General features: G+C 42.8%; 1 protein-coding gene across 1 annotated transcript in view; it reads right to left on the bottom strand.

Annotated features, from left to right (window-relative positions):
• Window positions 1-19741, bottom strand: part of LOC106564193 (calmodulin-regulated spectrin-associated protein 3) — a 49682-nt gene that overhangs the window by 16187 nt on the left and 13754 nt on the right. Inside the window, 3 exon segments of the mRNA XM_045690729.1 lie at window positions 16870-16920; window positions 18694-18726; window positions 19003-19080. Of these exon segments, the coding sequence (XP_045546685.1) occupies window positions 16870-16920; window positions 18694-18726; window positions 19003-19080 (162 nt within the window).

Below are 19741 nucleotides of genomic sequence, written 5' to 3'. Positions count from 1 at the left end.
TTCCTCTAGACAACTGTGTTAGCAGACTGAAAAACAACAAGCTCCTTTCCTCTAGAGAACTGTGTTAGCAGACTGAAAAACAACAAGCTCCTTTCCTCTAGAGAACTGTGTTAGCAGACTGAAAAACAACAAGCTCCTTTCCTCTAGAGAACTGTGTTAGCAGACTGAAAAACAACAAGCTCCTTTCCTCTAGGGAACTGTGTTTGCAGACTGAAAAACAACAAGCTCCTTTCCTCTAGAGAACTGTGTTAGCAGACTGAAAAACAACAAGCTCCTTTCCTCTAGGGAACTGTGTTAGCAGACTGAAAAACAACAAGCTCCTTTCCTCTAGAGAACTGTGTTAGCAGACTGAAAAACAACAAGCTCCTTTCCTCTAGAGAACTGTGTTAGCAGACTGAAAAACAACAAGCTCCTTTCCTCTAGAGAACTGTGTTAGCAGACTGAAAAACAACAAGCTCCTTTCCTCTAGAGAACTGTGTTAGCAGACTGAAAAACAACAAGCTCCTTTCCTCTAGAGAACTGTGTTAGCAGACTGAAAAACAACAAGCTCCTTTCCTCTAGAGAACTGTGTTAGCAGACTGAAAAACAACAAGCTCCTTTCCTCTAGAGAACTGTGTTAGCAGACTGAAAAACAACAAGCTCCTTTCCTCTAGAGAACTGTGTTAGCAGACTGAAAAACAACAAGCTCCTTTCCTCTAGAGAACTGTGTTAGCAGACTGAAAAACAACAAGCTCCTTTCCTCTAGAGAACTGTGTTAGCAGACTGAAAAACAACAAGCTCCTTTCCTCTAGAGAACTGTGTTAGCAGACTGAAAAACAACAAGCTCCTTTCCTCTAGGGAACTGTGTTAGCAGACTGAAAAACAACAAGCTCCTTTCCTCTAGAGAACTGTGTTAGCAGACTGAAAAACAACAAGCTCCTTTCCTCTAGAGAACTGTGTTAGCAGACTGAAAAACAACAAGCTCCTTTCCTCTAGAGAACTGTGTTAGCAGACTGAAAAACAACAAGCTCCTTTCCTCTAGAGAACTGTGTTAGCAGACTGAAAAACAACAAGCTCCTTTCCTCTAGGGAACTGTGTTAGCAGACTGAAAAACAACAAGCTCCTTTCCTCTAGAGAACTGTGTTAGCAGACTGAAAAACAACAAGCTCCTTTCCTCTAGAGAACTGTGTTAGCAGACTGAAAAACAACAAGCTCCTTTCCTCTAGAGAACTGTGTTAGCAGACTGAAAAACAACAAGCTCCTTTCCTCTAGAGAACTGTGTTTGCAGACTGAAAAACAACAAGCTCCTTTCCTCTAGAGAACTGTGTTAGCAGACTGAAAAACAACAAGCTCCTTTCCTCTAGAGAACTGTGTTAGCAGACTGAAAAACAACAAGCTCCTTTCCTCTAGACAACTGTGTTAGCAGACTGAAAAACAACAAGCTCCTTTCCTCTAGAGAACTGTGTTAGCAGACTGAAAAACAACAAGCTCCTTTCCTCTAGAGAACTGTGTTAGCAGACTGAAAAACAACAAGCTCCTTTCCTCTAGAGAACTGTGTTAGCAGACTGAAAAACAACAAGCTCCTTTCCTCTAGAGAACTGTGTTAGCAGACTGAAAAACAACAAGCTCCTTTCCTCTAGAGAACTGTGTTAGCAGACTGAAAAACAACAAGCTCCTTTCCTCTAGAGAACTGTGTTAGCAGACTGAAAAACAACAAGCTCCTTTCCTCTAGAGAACTGTGTTAGCAGACTGAAAAACAACAAGCTCCTTTCCTCTAGGGAACTGTGTTAGCAGACTGAAAAACAACAAGCTCCTTTCCTCTAGGGAACTGTGTTAGCAGACTGAAAAACAACAAGCTCCTTTCCTCTAGAGAACTGTGTTAGCAGACTGAAAAACAACAAGCTCCTTTCCTCTAGAGAACTGTGTTAGCAGACTGAAAAACAACAAGCTCCTTTCCTCTAGAGAACTGTGTTAGCAGACTGAAAAACAACAAGCTCCTTTCCTCTAGGGAACTGTGTTAGCAGACTGAAAAACAACAAGCTCCTTTCCTCTAGAGAACTGTGTTAGCAGACTGAAAAACAACAAGCTCCTTTCCTCTAGAGAACTGTGTTAGCAGACTGAAAAACAACAAGCTCCTTTCCTCTAGAGAACTGTGTTAGCAGACTGAAAAACAACAAGCTCCTTTCCTCTAGAGAACTGTGTTAGCAGACTGAAAAACAACAAGCTCCTTTCCTCTAGAGAACTGTGTTAGCAGACTGAAAAACAACAAGCTCCTTTCCTCTAGAGAACTGTGTTAGCAGACTGAAAAACAACAAGCTCCTTTCCTCTAGAGAACTGTGTTAGCAGACTGAAAAACAACAAGCTCCTTTCCTCTAGAGAACTGTGTTAGCAGACTGAAAAACAACAAGCTCCTTTCCTCTAGGGAACTGTGTTAGCAGACTGAAAAACAACAAGCTCCTTTCCTCTAGAGAACTGTGTTAGCAGACTGAAAAACAACAAGCTCCTTTCCTCTAGGGAACTGTGTTAGCAGACTGAAAAACAACAAGCTCCTTTCCTCTAGAGAACTGTGTTAGCAGACTGAAAAACAACAAGCTCCTTTCCTCTAGAGAACTGTGTTAGCAGACTGAAAAACAACAAGCTCCTTTCCTCTAGAGAACTGTGTTAGCAGACTGAAAAACAACAAGCTCCTTTCCTCTAGAGAACTGTGTTAGCAGACTGAAAAACAACAAGCTCCTTTCCTCTAGAGAACTGTGTTAGCAGACTGAAAAACAACAAGCTCCTTTCCTCTAGAGAACTGTGTTAGCAGACTGAAAAACAACAAGCTCCTTTCCTCTAGAGAACTGTGTTAGCAGACTGAAAAACAACAAGCTCCTTTCCTCTAGGGAACTGTGTTAGCAGACTGAAAAACAACAAGCTCCTTTCCTCTAGAGAACTGTGTTAGCAGACTGAAAAACAACAAGCTCCTTTCCTCTAGAGAACTGTGTTAGCAGACTGAAAAACAACAAGCTCCTTTCCTCTAGGGAACTGTGTTAGCAGACTGAAAAACAACAAGCTCCTTTCCTCTAGAGAACTGTGTTAGCAGACTGAAAAACAACAAGCTCCTTTCCTCTAGAGAACTGTGTTAGCAGACTGAAAAACAACAAGCTCCTTTCCTCTAGAGAACTGTGTTAGCAGACTGAAAAACAACAAGCTCCTTTCCTCTAGAGAACTGTGTTAGCAGACTGAAAAACAACAAGCTCCTTTCCTCTAGAGAACTGTGTTAGCAGACTGAAAAACAACAAGCTCCTTTCCTCTAGAGAACTGTGTTAGCAGACTGAAAAACAACAAGCTCCTTTCCTCTAGAGAACTGTGTTAGCAGACTGAAAAACAACAAGCTCCTTTCCTCTAGAGAACTGTGTTAGCAGACTGAAAAACAACAAGCTCCTTTCCTCTAGAGAACTGTGTTAGCAGACTGAAAAACAACAAGCTCCTTTCCTCTAGAGAACTGTGTTAGCAGACTGAAAAACAACAAGCTCCTTTCCTCTAGAGAACTGTGTTAGCAGACTGAAAAACAACAAGCTCCTTTCCTCTAGAGAACTGTGTTAGCAGACTGAAAAACAACAAGCTCCTTTCCTCTAGAGAACTGTGTTAGCAGACTGAAAAACAACAAGCTCCTTTCCTCTAGAGAACTGTGTTTAGCAGACTGAAAAACAACAAGCTCCTTTCCTCTAGAGAACTGTGTTAGCAGACTGAAAAACAACAAGCTCCTTTCCTCTAGAGAACTGTGTTAGCAGACTGAAAAACAACAAGCTCCTTTCCTCTAGAGAACTGTGTTAGCAGACTGAAAAACAACAAGCTCCTTTCCTCTAGAGAACTGTGTTAGCAGACTGAAAAACAACAAGCTCCTTTCCTCTAGAGAACTGTGTTAGCAGACTGAAAAACAACAAGCTCCTTTCCTCTAGAGAACTGTGTTAGCAGACTGAAAAACAACAAGCTCCTTTCCTCTAGAGAACTGTGTTAGCAGACTGAAAAACAACAAGCTCCTTTCCTCTAGAGAACTGTGTTAGCAGACTGAAAAACAACAAGCTCCTTTCCTCTAGAGAACTGTGTTAGCAGACTGAAAAACAACAAGCTCCTTTCCTCTAGGGAACTGTGTTAGCAGACTGAAAAACAACAAGCTCCTTTCCTCTAGAGAACTGTGTTAGCAGACTGAAAAACAACAAGCTCCTTTCCTCTAGAGAACTGTGTTAGCAGACTGAAAAACAACAAGCTCCTTTCCTCTAGAGAACTGTGTTAGCAGACTGAAAAACAACAAGCTCCTTTCCTCTAGAGAACTGTGTTAGCAGACTGAAAAACAACAAGCTCCTTTCCTCTAGAGAACTGTGTTAGCAGACTGAAAAACAACAAGCTCCTTTCCTCTAGAGAACTGTGTTAGCAGACTGAAAAACAACAAGCTCCTTTCCTCTAGAGAACTGTGTTAGCAGACTGAAAAACAACAAGCTCCTTTCCTCTAGAGAACTGTGTTAGCAGACTGAAAAACAACAAGCTCCTTTCCTCTAGAGAACTGTGTTAGCAGACTGAAAAACAACAAGCTCCTTTCCTCTAGAGAACTGTGTTAGCAGACTGAAAAACAACAAGCTCCTTTCCTCTAGAGAACTGTGTTAGCAGACTGAAAAACAACAAGCTCCTTTCCTCTAGAGAACTGTGTTAGCAGACTGAAAAACAACAAGCTCCTTTCCTCTAGAGAACTGTGTTAGCAGACTGAAAAACAACAAGCTCCTTTCCTCTAGAGAACTGTGTTAGCAGACTGAAAAACAACAAGCTCCTTTCCTCTAGAGAACTGTGTTAGCAGACTGAAAAACAACAAGCTCCTTTCCTCTAGAGAACTGTGTTAGCAGACTGAAAAACAACAAGCTCCTTTCCTCTAGAGAACTGTGTTAGCAGACTGAAAAACAACAAGCTCCTTTCCTCTAGAGAACTGTGTTAGCAGACTGAAAAACAACAAGCTCCTTTCCTCTAGAGAACTGTGTTAGCAGACTGAAAAACAACAAGCTCCTTTCCTCTAGAGAACTGTGTTAGCAGACTGAAAAACAACAAGCTCCTTTCCTCTAGAGAACTGTGTTAGCAGACTGAAAAACAACAAGCTCCTTTCCTCTAGAGAACTGTGTTAGCAGACTGAAAAACAACAAGCTCCTTTCCTCTAGAGAACTGTGTTAGCAGACTGAAAAACAACAAGCTCCTTTCCTCTAGGGAACTGTGTTAGCAGACTGAAAAACAACAAGCTCCTTTCCTCTAGAGAACTGTGTTAGCAGACTGAAAAACAACAAGCTCCTTTCCTCTAGAGAACTGTGTTAGCAGACTGAAAAACAACAAGCTCCTTTCCTCTAGAGAACTGTGTTAGCAGACTGAAAAACAACAAGCTCCTTTCCTCTAGAGAACTGTGTTAGCAGACTGAAAAACAACAAGCTCCTTTCCTCTAGAGAACTGTGTTAGCAGACTGAAAAACAACAAGCTCCTTTCCTCTAGGGAACTGTGTTAGCAGACTGAAAAACAACAAGCTCCTTTCCTCTAGAGAACTGTGTTAGCAGACTGAAAAACAACAAGCTCCTTTCCTCTAGGGAACTGTGTTAGCAGACTGAAAAACAACAAGCTCCTTTCCTCTAGAGAACTGTGTTAGCAGACTGAAAAACAACAAGCTCCTTTCCTCTAGAGAACTGTGTTAGCAGACTGAAAAACAACAAGCTCCTTTCCTCTAGAGAACTGTGTTAGCAGACTGAAAAACAACAAGCTCCTTTCCTCTAGAGAACTGTGTTAGCAGACTGAAAAACAACAAGCTCCTTTCCTCTAGAGAACTGTGTTAGCAGACTGAAAAACAACAAGCTCCTTTCCTCTAGGGAACTGTGTTAGCAGACTGAAAAACAACAAGCTCCTTTCCTCTAGGGAACTGTGTTAGCAGACTGAAAAACAACAAGCTCCTTTCCTCTAGAGAACTGTGTTAGCAGACTGAAAAACAACAAGCTCCTTTCCTCTAGAGAACTGTGTTAGCAGACTGAAAAACAACAAGCTCCTTTCCTCTAGAGAACTGTGTTAGCAGACTGAAAAACAACAAGCTCCTTTCCTCTAGAGAACTGTGTTAGCAGACTGAAAAACAACAAGCTCCTTTCCTCTAGGGAACTGTGTTAGCAGACTGAAAAACAACAAGCTCCTTTCCTCTAGAGAACTGTGTTAGCAGACTGAAAAACAACAAGCTCCTTTCCTCTAGGGAACTGTGTTAGCAGACTGAAAAACAACAAGCTCCTTTCCTCTAGAGAACTGTGTTAGCAGACTGAAAAACAACAAGCTCCTTTCCTCTAGAGAACTGTGTTAGCAGACTGAAAAACAACAAGCTCCTTTCCTCTAGAGAACTGTGTTAGCAGACTGAAAAACAACAAGCTCCTTTCCTCTAGAGAACTGTGTTAGCAGACTGAAAAACAACAAGCTCCTTTCCTCTAGAGAACTGTGTTAGCAGACTGAAAAACAACAAGCTCCTTTCCTCTAGAGAACTGTGTTAGCAGACTGAAAAACAACAAGCTCCTTTCCTCTAGGGAACTGTGTTAGCAGACTGAAAAACAACAAGCTCCTTTCCTCTAGAGAACTGTGTTTAGCAGACTGAAAAACAACAAGCTCCTTTCCTCTAGAGAACTGTGTTAGCAGACTGAAAAACAACAAGCTCCTTTCCTCTAGAGAACTGTGTTAGCAGACTGAAAAACAACAAGCTCCTTTCCTCTAGGGAACTGTGTTAGCAGACTGAAAAACAACAAGCTCCTTTCCTCTAGAGAACTGTGTTAGCAGACTGAAAAACAACAAGCTCCTTTCCTCTAGAGAACTGTGTTAGCAGACTGAAAAACAACAAGCTCCTTTCCTCTAGAGAACTGTGTTAGCAGACTGAAAAACAACAAGCTCCTTTCCTCTAGAGAACTGTGTTAGCAGACTGAAAAACAACAAGCTCCTTTCCTCTAGAGAACTGTGTTAGCAGACTGAAAAACAACAAGCTCCTTTCCTCTAGAGAACTGTGTTAGCAGACTGAAAAACAACAAGCTCCTTTCCTCTAGGGAACTGTGTTAGCAGACTGAAAAACAACAAGCTCCTTTCCTCTAGAGAACTGTGTTAGCAGACTGAAAAACAACAAGCTCCTTTCCTCTAGAGAACTGTGTTAGCAGACTGAAAAACAACAAGCTCCTTTCCTCTAGAGAACTGTGTTAGCAGACTGAAAAACAACAAGCTCCTTTCCTCTAGAGAACTGTGTTAGCAGACTGAAAAACAACAAGCTCCTTTCCTCTAGAGAACTGTGTTAGCAGACTGAAAAACAACAAGCTCCTTTCCTCTAGAGAACTGTGTTAGCAGACTGAAAAACAACAAGCTCCTTTCCTCTAGAGAACTGTGTTAGCAGACTGAAAAACAACAAGCTCCTTTCCTCTAGAGAACTGTGTTTAGCAGACTGAAAAACAACAAGCTCCTTTCCTCTAGAGAACTGTGTTAGCAGACTGAAAAACAACAAGCTCCTTTCCTCTAGAGAACTGTGTTAGCAGACTGAAAAACAACAAGCTCCTTTCCTCTAGAGAACTGTGTTAGCAGACTGAAAAACAACAAGCTCCTTTCCTCTAGAGAACTGTGTTAGCAGACTGAAAAACAACAAGCTCCTTTCCTCTAGAGAACTGTGTTAGCAGACTGAAAAACAACAAGCTCCTTTCCTCTAGAGAACTGTGTTAGCAGACTGAAAAACAACAAGCTCCTTTCCTCTAGAGAACTGTGTTAGCAGACTGAAAAACAACAAGCTCCTTTCCTCTAGAGAACTGTGTTAGCAGACTGAAAAACAACAAGCTCCTTTCCTCTAGAGAACTGTGTTAGCAGACTGAAAAACAACAAGCTCCTTTCCTCTAGAGAACTGTGTTAGCAGACTGAAAAACAACAAGCTCCTTTCCTCTAGAGAACTGTGTTAGCAGACTGAAAAACAACAAGCTCCTTTCCTCTAGAGAACTGTGTTAGCAGACTGAAAAACAACAAGCTCCTTTCCTCTAGAGAACTGTGTTAGCAGACTGAAAAACAACAAGCTCCTTTCCTCTAGAGAACTGTGTTAGCAGACTGAAAAACAACAAGCTCCTTTCCTCTAGAGAACTGTGTTAGCAGACTGAAAAACAACAAGCTCCTTTCCTCTAGAGAACTGTGTTAGCAGACTGAAAAACAACAAGCTCCTTTCCTCTAGAGAACTGTGTTAGCAGACTGAAAAACAACAAGCTCCTTTCCTCTAGAGAACTGTGTTAGCAGACTGAAAAACAACAAGCTCCTTTCCTCTAGAGAACTGTGTTAGCAGACTGAAAAACAACAAGCTCCTTTCCTCTAGAGAACTGTGTTAGCAGACTGAAAAACAACAAGCTCCTTTCCTCTAGAGAACTGTGTTAGCAGACTGAAAAACAACAAGCTCCTTTCCTCTAGGGAACTGTGTTAGCAGACTGAAAAACAACAAGCTCCTTTCCTCTAGAGAACTGTGTTAGCAGACTGAAAAACAACAAGCTCCTTTCCTCTAGAGAACTGTGTTAGCAGACTGAAAAACAACAAGCTCCTTTCCTCTAGAGAACTGTGTTAGCAGACTGAAAAACAACAAGCTCCTTTCCTCTAGAGAACTGTGTTAGCAGACTGAAAAACAACAAGCTCCTTTCCTCTAGGGAACTGTGTTAGCAGACTGAAAAACAACAAGCTCCTTTCCTCTAGAGAACTGTGTTAGCAGACTGAAAAACAACAAGCTCCTTTCCTCTAGGGAACTGTGTTAGCAGACTGAAAAACAACAAGCTCCTTTCCTCTAGAGAACTGTGTTAGCAGACTGAAAAACAACAAGCTCCTTTCCTCTAGAGAACTGTGTTAGCAGACTGAAAAACAACAAGCTCCTTTCCTCTAGAGAACTGTGTTAGCAGACTGAAAAACAACAAGCTCCTTTCCTCTAGAGAACTGTGTTAGCAGACTGAAAAACAACAAGCTCCTTTCCTCTAGAGAACTGTGTTAGCAGACTGAAAAACAACAAGCTCCTTTCCTCTAGAGAACTGTGTTAGCAGACTGAAAAACAACAAGCTCCTTTCCTCTAGAGAACTGTGTTTAGCAGACTGAAAAACAACAAGCTCCTTTCCTCTAGAGAACTGTGTTAGCAGACTGAAAAACAACAAGCTCCTTTCCTCTAGAGAACTGTGTTAGCAGACTGAAAAACAACAAGCTCCTTTCCTCTAGAGAACTGTGTTAGCAGACTGAAAAACAACAAGCTCCTTTCCTCTAGGGAACTGTGTTAGCAGACTGAAAAACAACAAGCTCCTTTCCTCTAGAGAACTGTGTTAGCAGACTGAAAAACAACAAGCTCCTTTCCTCTAGAGAACTGTGTTAGCAGACTGAAAAACAACAAGCTCCTTTCCTCTAGAGAACTGTGTTAGCAGACTGAAAAACAACAAGCTCCTTTCCTCTAGAGAACTGTGTTAGCAGACTGAAAAACAACAAGCTCCTTTCCTCTAGAGAACTGTGTTAGCAGACTGAAAAACAACAAGCTCCTTTCCTCTAGAGAACTGTGTTAGCAGACTGAAAAACAACAAGCTCCTTTCCTCTAGAGAACTGTGTTAGCAGACTGAAAAACAACAAGCTCCTTTCCTCTAGAGAACTGTGTTAGCAGACTGAAAAACAACAAGCTCCTTTCCTCTAGAGAACTGTGTTAGCAGACTGAAAAACAACAAGCTCCTTTCCTCTAGAGAACTGTGTTAGCAGACTGAAAAACAACAAGCTCCTTTCCTCTAGAGAACTGTGTTAGCAGACTGAAAAACAACAAGCTCCTTTCCTCTAGAGAACTGTGTTAGCAGACTGAAAAACAACAAGCTCCTTTCCTCTAGAGAACTGTGTTAGCAGACTGAAAAACAACAAGCTCCTTTCCTCTAGAGAACTGTGTTTGCAGACTGAAAAACAACAAGCTCCTTTCCTCTAGAGAACTGTGTTAGCAGACTGAAAAACAACAAGCTCCTTTCCTCTAGAGAACTGTGTTTGCAGACTGAAAAACAACAAGCTCCTTTCCTCTAGAGAACTGTGTTAGCAGACTGAAAAACAACAAGCTCCTTTCCTCTAGAGAACTGTGTTAGCAGACTGAAAAACAACAAGCTCCTTTCCTCTAGAGAACTGTGTTAGCAGACTGAAAAACAACAAGCTCCTTTCCTCTAGAGAACTGTGTTAGCAGACTGAAAAACAACAAGCTCCTTTCCTCTAGAGAACTGTGTTAGCAGACTGAAAAACAACAAGCTCCTTTCCTCTAGAGAACTGTGTTAGCAGACTGAAAAACAACAAGCTCCTTTCCTCTAGAGAACTGTGTTAGCAGACTGAAAAACAACAAGCTCCTTTCCTCTAGAGAACTGTGTTAGCAGACTGAAAAACAACAAGCTCCTTTCCTCTAGAGAACTGTGTTAGCAGACTGAAAAACAACAAGCTCCTTTCCTCTAGGGAACTGTGTTAGCAGACTGAAAAACAACAAGCTCCTTTCCTCTAGAGAACTGTGTTAGCAGACTGAAAAACAACAAGCTCCTTTCCTCTAGAGAACTGTGTTAGCAGACTGAAAAACAACAAGCTCCTTTCCTCTAGAGAACTGTGTTAGCAGACTGAAAAACAACAAGCTCCTTTCCTCTAGAGAACTGTGTTAGCAGACTGAAAAACAACAAGCTCCTTTCCTCTAGAGAACTGTGTTAGCAGACTGAAAAACAACAAGCTCCTTTCCTCTAGGGAACTGTGTTAGCAGACTGAAAAACAACAAGCTCCTTTCCTCTAGAGAACTGTGTTAGCAGACTGAAAAACAACAAGCTCCTTTCCTCTAGGGAACTGTGTTAGCAGACTGAAAAACAACAAGCTCCTTTCCTCTAGAGAACTGTGTTAGCAGACTGAAAAACAACAAGCTCCTTTCCTCTAGAGAACTGTGTTAGCAGACTGAAAAACAACAAGCTCCTTTCCTCTAGAGAACTGTGTTAGCAGACTGAAAAACAACAAGCTCCTTTCCTCTAGAGAACTGTGTTAGCAGACTGAAAAACAACAAGCTCCTTTCCTCTAGAGAACTGTGTTAGCAGACTGAAAAACAACAAGCTCCTTTCCTCTAGAGAACTGTGTTAGCAGACTGAAAAACAACAAGCTCCTTTCCTCTAGAGAACTGTGTTAGCAGACTGAAAAACAACAAGCTCCTTTCCTCTAGAGAACTGTGTTAGCAGACTGAAAAACAACAAGCTCCTTTCCTCTAGAGAACTGTGTTAGCAGACTGAAAAACAACAAGCTCCTTTCCTCTAGAGAACTGTGTTAGCAGACTGAAAAACAACAAGCTCCTTTCCTCTAGGGAACTGTGTTAGCAGACTGAAAAACAACAAGCTCCTTTCCTCTAGAGAACTGTGTTAGCAGACTGAAAAACAACAAGCTCCTTTCCTCTAGGGAACTGTGTTAGCAGACTGAAAAACAACAAGCTCCTTTCCTCTAGAGAACTGTGTTAGCAGACTGAAAAACAACAAGCTCCTTTCCTCTAGAGAACTGTGTTAGCAGACTGAAAAACAACAAGCTCCTTTCCTCTAGAGAACTGTGTTAGCAGACTGAAAAACAACAAGCTCCTTTCCTCTAGAGAACTGTGTTAGCAGACTGAAAAACAACAAGCTCCTTTCCTCTAGAGAACTGTGTTAGCAGACTGAAAAACAACAAGCTCCTTTCCTCTAGAGAACTGTGTTAGCAGACTGAAAAACAACAAGCTCCTTTCCTCTAGAGAACTGTGTTAGCAGACTGAAAAACAACAAGCTCCTTTCCTCTAGAGAACTGTGTTAGCAGACTGAAAAACAACAAGCTCCTTTCCTCTAGAGAACTGTGTTAGCAGACTGAAAAACAACAAGCTCCTTTCCTCTAGAGAACTGTGTTAGCAGACTGAAAAACAACAAGCTCCTTTCCTCTAGAGAACTGTGTTAGCAGACTGAAAAACAACAAGCTCCTTTCCTCTAGAGAACTGTGTTAGCAGACTGAAAAACAACAAGCTCCTTTCCTCTAGAGAACTGTGTTAGCAGACTGAAAAACAACAAGCTCCTTTCCTCTAGAGAACTGTGTTTAGCAGACTGAAAAACAACAAGCTCCTTTCCTCTAGAGAACTGTGTTAGCAGACTGAAAAACAACAAGCTCCTTTCCTCTAGAGAACTGTGTTAGCAGACTGAAAAACAACAAGCTCCTTTCCTCTAGAGAACTGTGTTAGCAGACTGAAAAACAACAAGCTCCTTTCCTCTAGAGAACTGTGTTAGCAGACTGAAAAACAACAAGCTCCTTTCCTCTAGGGAACTGTGTTAGCAGACTGAAAAACAACAAGCTCCTTTCCTCTAGGGAACTGTGTTAGCAGACTGAAAAACAACAAGCTCCTTTCCTCTAGAGAACTGTGTTAGCAGACTGAAAAACAACAAGCTCCTTTCCTCTAGAGAACTGTGTTAGCAGACTGAAAAACAACAAGCTCCTTTCCTCTAGAGAACTGTGTTAGCAGACTGAAAAACAACAAGCTCCTTTCCTCTAGAGAACTGTGTTAGCAGACTGAAAAACAACAAGCTCCTTTCCTCTAGAGAACTGTGTTAGCAGACTGAAAAACAACAAGCTCCTTTCCTCTAGAGAACTGTGTTAGCAGACTGAAAAACAACAAGCTCCTTTCCTCTAGGGAACTGTGTTAGCAGACTGAAAAACAACAAGCTCCTTTCCTCTAGAGAACTGTGTTAGCAGACTGAAAAACAACAAGCTCCTTTCCTCTAGAGAACTGTGTTAGCAGACTGAAAAACAACAAGCTCCTTTCCTCTAGAGAACTGTGTTAGCAGACTGAAAAACAACAAGCTCCTTTCCTCTAGAGAACTGTGTTAGCAGACTGAAAAACAACAAGCTCCTTTCCTCTAGGGAACTGTGTTAGCAGACTGAAAAACAACAAGCTCCTTTCCTCTAGAGAACTGTGTTAGCAGACTGAAAAACAACAAGCTCCTTTCCTCTAGGGAACTGTGTTAGCAGACTGAAAAACAACAAGCTCCTTTCCTCTAGAGAACTGTGTTAGCAGACTGAAAAACAACAAGCTCCTTTCCTCTAGAGAACTGTGTTAGCAGACTGAAAAACAACAAGCTCCTTTCCTCTAGAGAACTGTGTTAGCAGACTGAAAAACAACAAGCTCCTTTCCTCTAGAGAACTGTGTTTGCAGACTGAAAAACAACAAGCTCCTTTCCTCTAGAGAACTGTGTTAGCAGACTGAAAAACAACAAGCTCCTTTCCTCTAGAGAACTGTGTTAGCAGACTGAAAAACAACAAGCTCCTTTCCTCTAGAGAACTGTGTTAGCAGACTGAAAAACAACAAGCTCCTTTCCTCTAGAGAACTGTGTTAGCAGACTGAAAAACAACAAGCTCCTTTCCTCTAGAGAACTGTGTTAGCAGACTGAAAAACAACAAGCTCCTTTCCTCTAGAGAACTGTGTTAGCAGACTGAAAAACAACAAGCTCCTTTCCTCTAGGGAACTGTGTTAGCAGACTGAAAAACAACAAGCTCCTTTCCTCTAGAGAACTGTGTTAGCAGACTGAAAAACAACAAGCTCCTTTCCTCTAGGGAACTGTGTTAGCAGACTGAAAAACAACAAGCTCCTTTCCTCTAGAGAACTGTGTTAGCAGACTGAAAAACAACAAGCTCCTTTCCTCTAGAGAACTGTGTTAGCAGACTGAAAAACAACAAGCTCCTTTCCTCTAGAGAACTGTGTTAGCAGACTGAAAAACAACAAGCTCCTTTCCTCTAGAGAACTGTGTTAGCAGACTGAAAAACAACAAGCTCCTTTCCTCTAGAGAACTGTGTTAGCAGACTGAAAAACAACAAGCTCCTTTCCTCTAGAGAACTGTGTTAGCAGACTGAAAAACAACAAGCTCCTTTCCTCTAGAGAACTGTGTTTAGCAGACTGAAAAACAACAAGCTCCTTTCCTCTAGAGAACTGTGTTAGCAGACTGAAAAACAACAAGCTCCTTTCCTCTAGAGAACTGTGTTAGCAGACTGAAAAACAACAAGCTCCTTTCCTCTAGAGAACTGTGTTAGCAGACTGAAAAACAACAAGCTCCTTTCCTCTAGAGAACTGTGTTAGCAGACTGAAAAACAACAAGCTCCTTTCCTCTAGAGAACTGTGTTAGCAGACTGAAAAACAACAAGCTCCTTTCCTCTAGGGAACTGTGTTAGCAGACTGAAAAACAACAAGCTCCTTTCCTCTAGAGAACTGTGTTTGCAGACTGAAAAACAACAAGCTCCTTTCCTCTAGAGAACTGTGTTAGCAGACTGAAAAACAACAAGCTCCTTTCCTCTAGAGAACTGTGTTAGCAGACTGAAAAACAACAAGCTCCTTTCCTCTAGAGAACTGTGTTAGCAGACTGAAAAACAACAAGCTCCTTTCCTCTAGGGAACTGTGTTAGCAGACTGAAAAACAACAAGCTCCTTTCCTCTAGAGAACTGTGTTAGCAGACTGAAAAACAACAAGCTCCTTTCCTCTAGAGAACTGTGTTTGCAGACTGAAAAACAACAAGCTCCTTTCCTCTAGAGAACTGTGTTAGCAGACTGAAAAACAACAAGCTCCTTTCCTCTAGAGAACTGTGTTAGCAGACTGAAAAACAACAAGCTCCTTTCCTCTAGAGAACTGTGTTAGCAGACTGAAAAACAACAAGCTCCTTTCCTCTAGAGAACTGTGTTAGCAGACTGAAAAACAACAAGCTCCTTTCCTCTAGAGAACTGTGTTAGCAGACTGAAAAACAACAAGCTCCTTTCCTCTAGAGAACTGTGTTAGCAGACTGAAAAACAACAAGCTCCTTTCCTCTAGAGAACTGTGTTAGCAGACTGAAAAACAACAAGCTCCTTTCCTCTAGGGAACTGTGTTAGCAGACTGAAAAACAACAAGCTCCTTTCCTCTAGAGAACTGTGTTAGCAGACTGAAAAACAACAAGCTCCTTTCCTCTAGAGAACTGTGTTAGCAGACTGAAAAACAACAAGCTCCTTTCCTCTAGAGAACTGTGTTAGCAGACTGAAAAACAACAAGCTCCTTTCCTCTAGAGAACTGTGTTAGCAGACTGAAAAACAACAAGCTCCTTTCCTCTAGAGAACTGTGTTAGCAGACTGAAAAACAACAAGCTCCTTTCCTCTAGAGAACTGTGTTAGCAGACTGAAAAACAACAAGCTCCTTTCCTCTAGAGAACTGTGTTAGCAGACTGAAAAACAACAAGCTCCTTTCCTCTAGAGAACTGTGTTAGCTGTCTGAAAAACAACAAGCTCCTTTCCTCTAGAGAACTGTGTTAGCAGACTGAAAAACAACAAGCTCCTTTCCTCTAGAGAACTGTGTTAGCAGACTGAAAAACAACAAGCTCCTTTCCTCTAGGGAACTGTGTTAGCAGACTGAAAAACAACAAGCTCCTTTCCTCTAGGGAACTGTGTTAGCAGACTGAAAAACAACAAGCTCCTTTCCTCTAGAGAACTGTGTTAGCAGACTGAAAAACAACAAGCTCCTTTCCTCTAGAGAACTGTGTTAGCAGACTGAAAAACAACAAGCTCCTTTCCTCTAGAGAACTGTGTTAGCAGACTGAAAAACAACAAGCTCCTTTCCTCTAGAGAACTGTGTTAGCAGACTGAAAAACAACAAGCTCCTTTCCTCTAGAGAACTGTGTTAGCAGACTGAAAAACAACAAGCTCCTTTCCTCTAGAGAACTGTGTTAGCAGACTGAAAAACAACAAGCTCCTTTCCTCTAGAGAACTGTGTTAGCAGACTGAAAAACAACAAGCTCCTTTCCTCTAGAGAACTGTGTTAGCAGACTGAAAAACAACAAGCTCCTTTCCTCTAGAGAACTGTGTTAGCAGACTGAAAAACAACAAGCTCCTTTCCTCTAGAGAACTGTGTTAGCAGACTGAAAAACAACAAGCTCCTTTCCTCTAGAGAACTGTGTTTGCAGACTGAAAAACAACAAGCTCCTTTCCTCTAGACAACTGTGTTAGCAGACTGAAAAACAACAAGCTCCTTTCCTCTAGAGAACTGTGTTTGCAGACTGAAAAACAACAAGCTCCTTTCCTCTAGAGAACTGTGTTAGCAGACTGAAAAACAACAAGCTCCTTTCCTCTAGAGAACTGTGTTAGCAGACTGAAAAACAACAAGCTCCTTTCCTCTAGAGAACTGTGTTTGCAGACTGAAAAGAACTGGATAGTTGAGACACAGCAATATGGTGGAGCCACAAGTGTACAAGTGTGGAAGTGTACATGAAGACCAGATAGAGGGTAACCGATCAAATCAGCCCCAATGTGTCATTCCGACCAGAATGTGAATCAACAAGAAATATTGATAAAACATACATGTATAAAATAAAATCATAAATAATAAGTGAATAAATAATATATAGTGTTTCCATCCACAGACAGCAGGGTTGGAATGTCTGTCTGTCTGTCTGTCTGTCTGTCTGTCTGTCTGTCTGTCTGTCTGTCTGTCTGTCTGTCTGTCTGTCTGTCTGTCTGTCTGTCTGTCTGTCTGTCTGTCTGTCTGTCTGTCTGTCTGTCTGTCTGTCTGTCTGTCTGTCTGTTAGCTGAGAGAGAGCAGCCACAGGGTTGGAATGTCTGTCTGTCTGTCTGTCTGTCTGTCTGTCTGTCTGTCTGTCTGTCTGTCTGTCTGTCTGTCTGTCTGGCTGGCTGGCTGGCTGGCTGGCTGGCTGGCTGGCTGTCTGTTAGCTGAGAGAGAGAGAGAGAGAGAGAGAGAGAGCAGCCGCAGGGTTAGAGTGTCTTTCTGTCTGTATGGCTGCCTGTCTGTTAGCTGAGAGAGAGAGACGAGGAAGAGGAGGAGGAGGAGGAGGAGGAGGAGAGGAAAGGGAAGAGTGGCGTATACGTTACCACTGGAGGTTTATTCCCAGACTCCTCCTTCAAACAAAAAGCGATGGCATGCTGGATGAGGATGGCAGAGAGAAGGACAAGCGTAAACACCCACGGGTCACCATGGGAACTGCCATACACAGTCACGTGACGAGGGGGAGGCGGGGGACAGGGGGGTTGAGGAGGGGGAGGGGGGGAGCAAAGATACATTAAGGCAAGAACCCTTCCCACGATGCACAGGAGAGAAGTTTCCCCTAGGTACAGATCTAAGATCAGTTCCCCTCCCCCAATCCTTAATCATTAGTGGGGAAAATGCACAAACTGACCAAAGATCAGGCCGGAACTTCCCCCTACTCTAGCCCCATCACCCCCTCCACCATCTAAACTGAGTGTAAAAAACATTTGGAACACCTTCCTACATTACATTTGTTGCACCCCATTTTGTCTCAATTCGTCAGGGAATGGACTCTGCAAGGTGTAGAAGGCGTTCCACAGGGATGCTGGCCCATGTTGACTCTAATGTTTCCCACAGTTGTGTCAAGTTGCTTGGATGTCCTTTGGGTGGTGGACCATTCTTGATACACAGGGGAAACTGTTGAGTGTGAAAAACCCTGCAGCGTTGCAGTTCTTGACACAAACCCTGTGACCCTGGAACCTACTACCATACCCTGTTCAAAGGCACTTAAATATTTTGTCTTGTCCATTCACCCTCTGAATGGCACACATACACAATCCATGTCTCAATTGCCTCAAGGCTTAACAATCCTTCTTTAACGTGTCTCCTCCCCTTCATCTTCACTGATTGAAGTGGATTTAACAAGTGACATCAATAAGGGATCATAGCTTTCACCTGGATTCACCTGGTCAGTCTATGTCATTGAAAGAGCATGTTCCTAATGTTTTGTCCACTCAGTGTAGAGGTAGATGATGAGAGGTGAGTTGTCCTTAACCACAGGATCAGGGGCTGTAGTCATAAAGCCTCTCAGAGTGCTGATCTAGGATCAGTCCCCTCCCTCCTTTTATTCCTTAATATTTAAGAGGCCAAACTGATCCTAGTTCAGCACTCCTACTCTGAGACGCTTCATGAATACGGACCCTCTGTCAGTGACTATAACCTCAGAGGTTCAAAGTTCATAAGGTCAGGGTCATGTATATAGTGTCACATTAGCAGGGAGAGATAAAGAGGGAGAGAGAAAGAGGGAAAGAGAGAGAGAAAAGAGAAGAAGAGAAAAGAGGGGGTGGATAGATATAAAGTATCTAGCATTTCGAAAGAGAAACATTATTTACAATGAGGCAGACATATCATGAGAGAGAGAGAGAAGGAGCGAGAGAAGGAGAGAGAAGGAGAGAGAAGGAGAGAGAGAAGGAGAGAGAGAAGGAGAGAGAGAAGGAGAGAGAAGGAGAGAGAAGGAGAGAGAGAAGGAGAGAGAAGGAGAGAGAAGGAGAGAAGGAGAGAGAGAAGGAGAGAGAAGGAGAGAGAGAGGGAGAGAGAAGGAGAGAGAGAAGGAGAGAGAGAAGGAGAGAGAGGAGGAGAGAGAGAAGAAGAGAGAGAGAGAAGGAGAGAGAGGAGAGAGAGAGAGAGAAGGAGAGAGAGAAAGAGAGAGAGAGAAGGAGAGAGAGAAAGAGAGAGAGAGAAGGAGAGAGAGAGAGAGAGAGAGAGAGAGAGGAGAGAGAGAGAAGGAGAGAGAGAAAGAGAGAGAGAGAAGGAGAGAGAGAGAGAGAGAGAGAGAGAGAGAGAGAGAGAGAGAAGGAGAGAGAGAGAGAGAGAGAGAGAGAGAGAGAGAGAGAGAGAGAGAGAGAGAGAGAGAGAGAGAGAGAGAGAGAGATAAAAAGGAGAACACTTACTGGGACCAGTTTCCAGTACCAGCGGGTGGGACACTGCCATACAGAAGCGAGGGATGTGAGAGAGGAGGATAGAGAGAGAGAGAAGAGAGAGATAAAAGAGAAAGCAGTAGGAGTGATAGAAACTTTAGGGACACAGCAGTTTAGTCTTTAGTAGCAGTCTTATTTTGATGTTTAGAAATGCTTGCATGTGTGTGTGTGTGTGTGTGTGTGTGTGTGTGTGTGTGTGTGTGTGTGTGTGTGTGTGTGTGTGTGTGTGTGTGTGTGTGTGTGTGTGTTTATGTATGTGTGTATGTGTGTGTGTGTACTAACTGTTGGTTGAACAGGCTGTGGGTCTGTGCAGGATGGGACCTCCTCATCCTCAGTGCTCTCTCTCAACTTCTGATTCAACTGCAGAGAGAGACAGACAGTTAGAGACAATCACATGTCAACAGTACCATGGTCCTAATCTAGAATGACCAGGTCGTGTTCTAGAATGACTTGGACATACGTGTTCTAGAATGACCTGGTTGTGATCTAGAACGTTCTGGTTGTGTTCTGGTCGTGTTCGAGAATGACCTGGTCGTGTTCTGGGGTTCTATAAAGACCTATTGATGTTCTAAAATGACCTGTTTCTGATCTAGAACGTTCTGGCTGTTCTTCTGGTCGTGTTCTAGAATGAGCTGTAGAGCTGGGCGATAAATCAATATCAATAAATATCGAGGTGGGGCCTCCCGGGTGGCGCAGTGGTCTAAGGCCAGAGATTCTGGGTTCGAGCCCAGGCTCTGTCGCAGCCGGCCGCGACCGGGAGGCCCATGGGGAGGCGCACAATTGGCCCAGCGTCGTCTGGGTTAGGGAGGGTTTGGCCGGCAGGGATATCCTTGTCTCATGGCGCACTAGCGACTCCTGTGGCGGGCCGGGTGCAGTGCACGCTGACACGGTTGCAAGGTGTACGGTGTTTCCTCCGACACATTGGTGCGGCTGGCTTCCAGGTTGGATGTGCATTGTGTCAAGAAGCAGTGCGGCTTGGTTGGGATGTGTTTCGGAGGACGCATGGCTCTCGACCTTCGCC

Source organism: Salmo salar, chromosome ssa12 (assembly GCF_905237065.1).
Source record: "Salmo salar chromosome ssa12, Ssal_v3.1, whole genome shotgun sequence".
Lineage (NCBI taxonomy): Eukaryota > Metazoa > Chordata > Actinopteri > Salmoniformes > Salmonidae > Salmo > Salmo salar.
The sequence above is the reverse complement of the archived record's forward strand: the minus strand, read 5'-3'. Positions and strand labels throughout refer to the sequence as shown.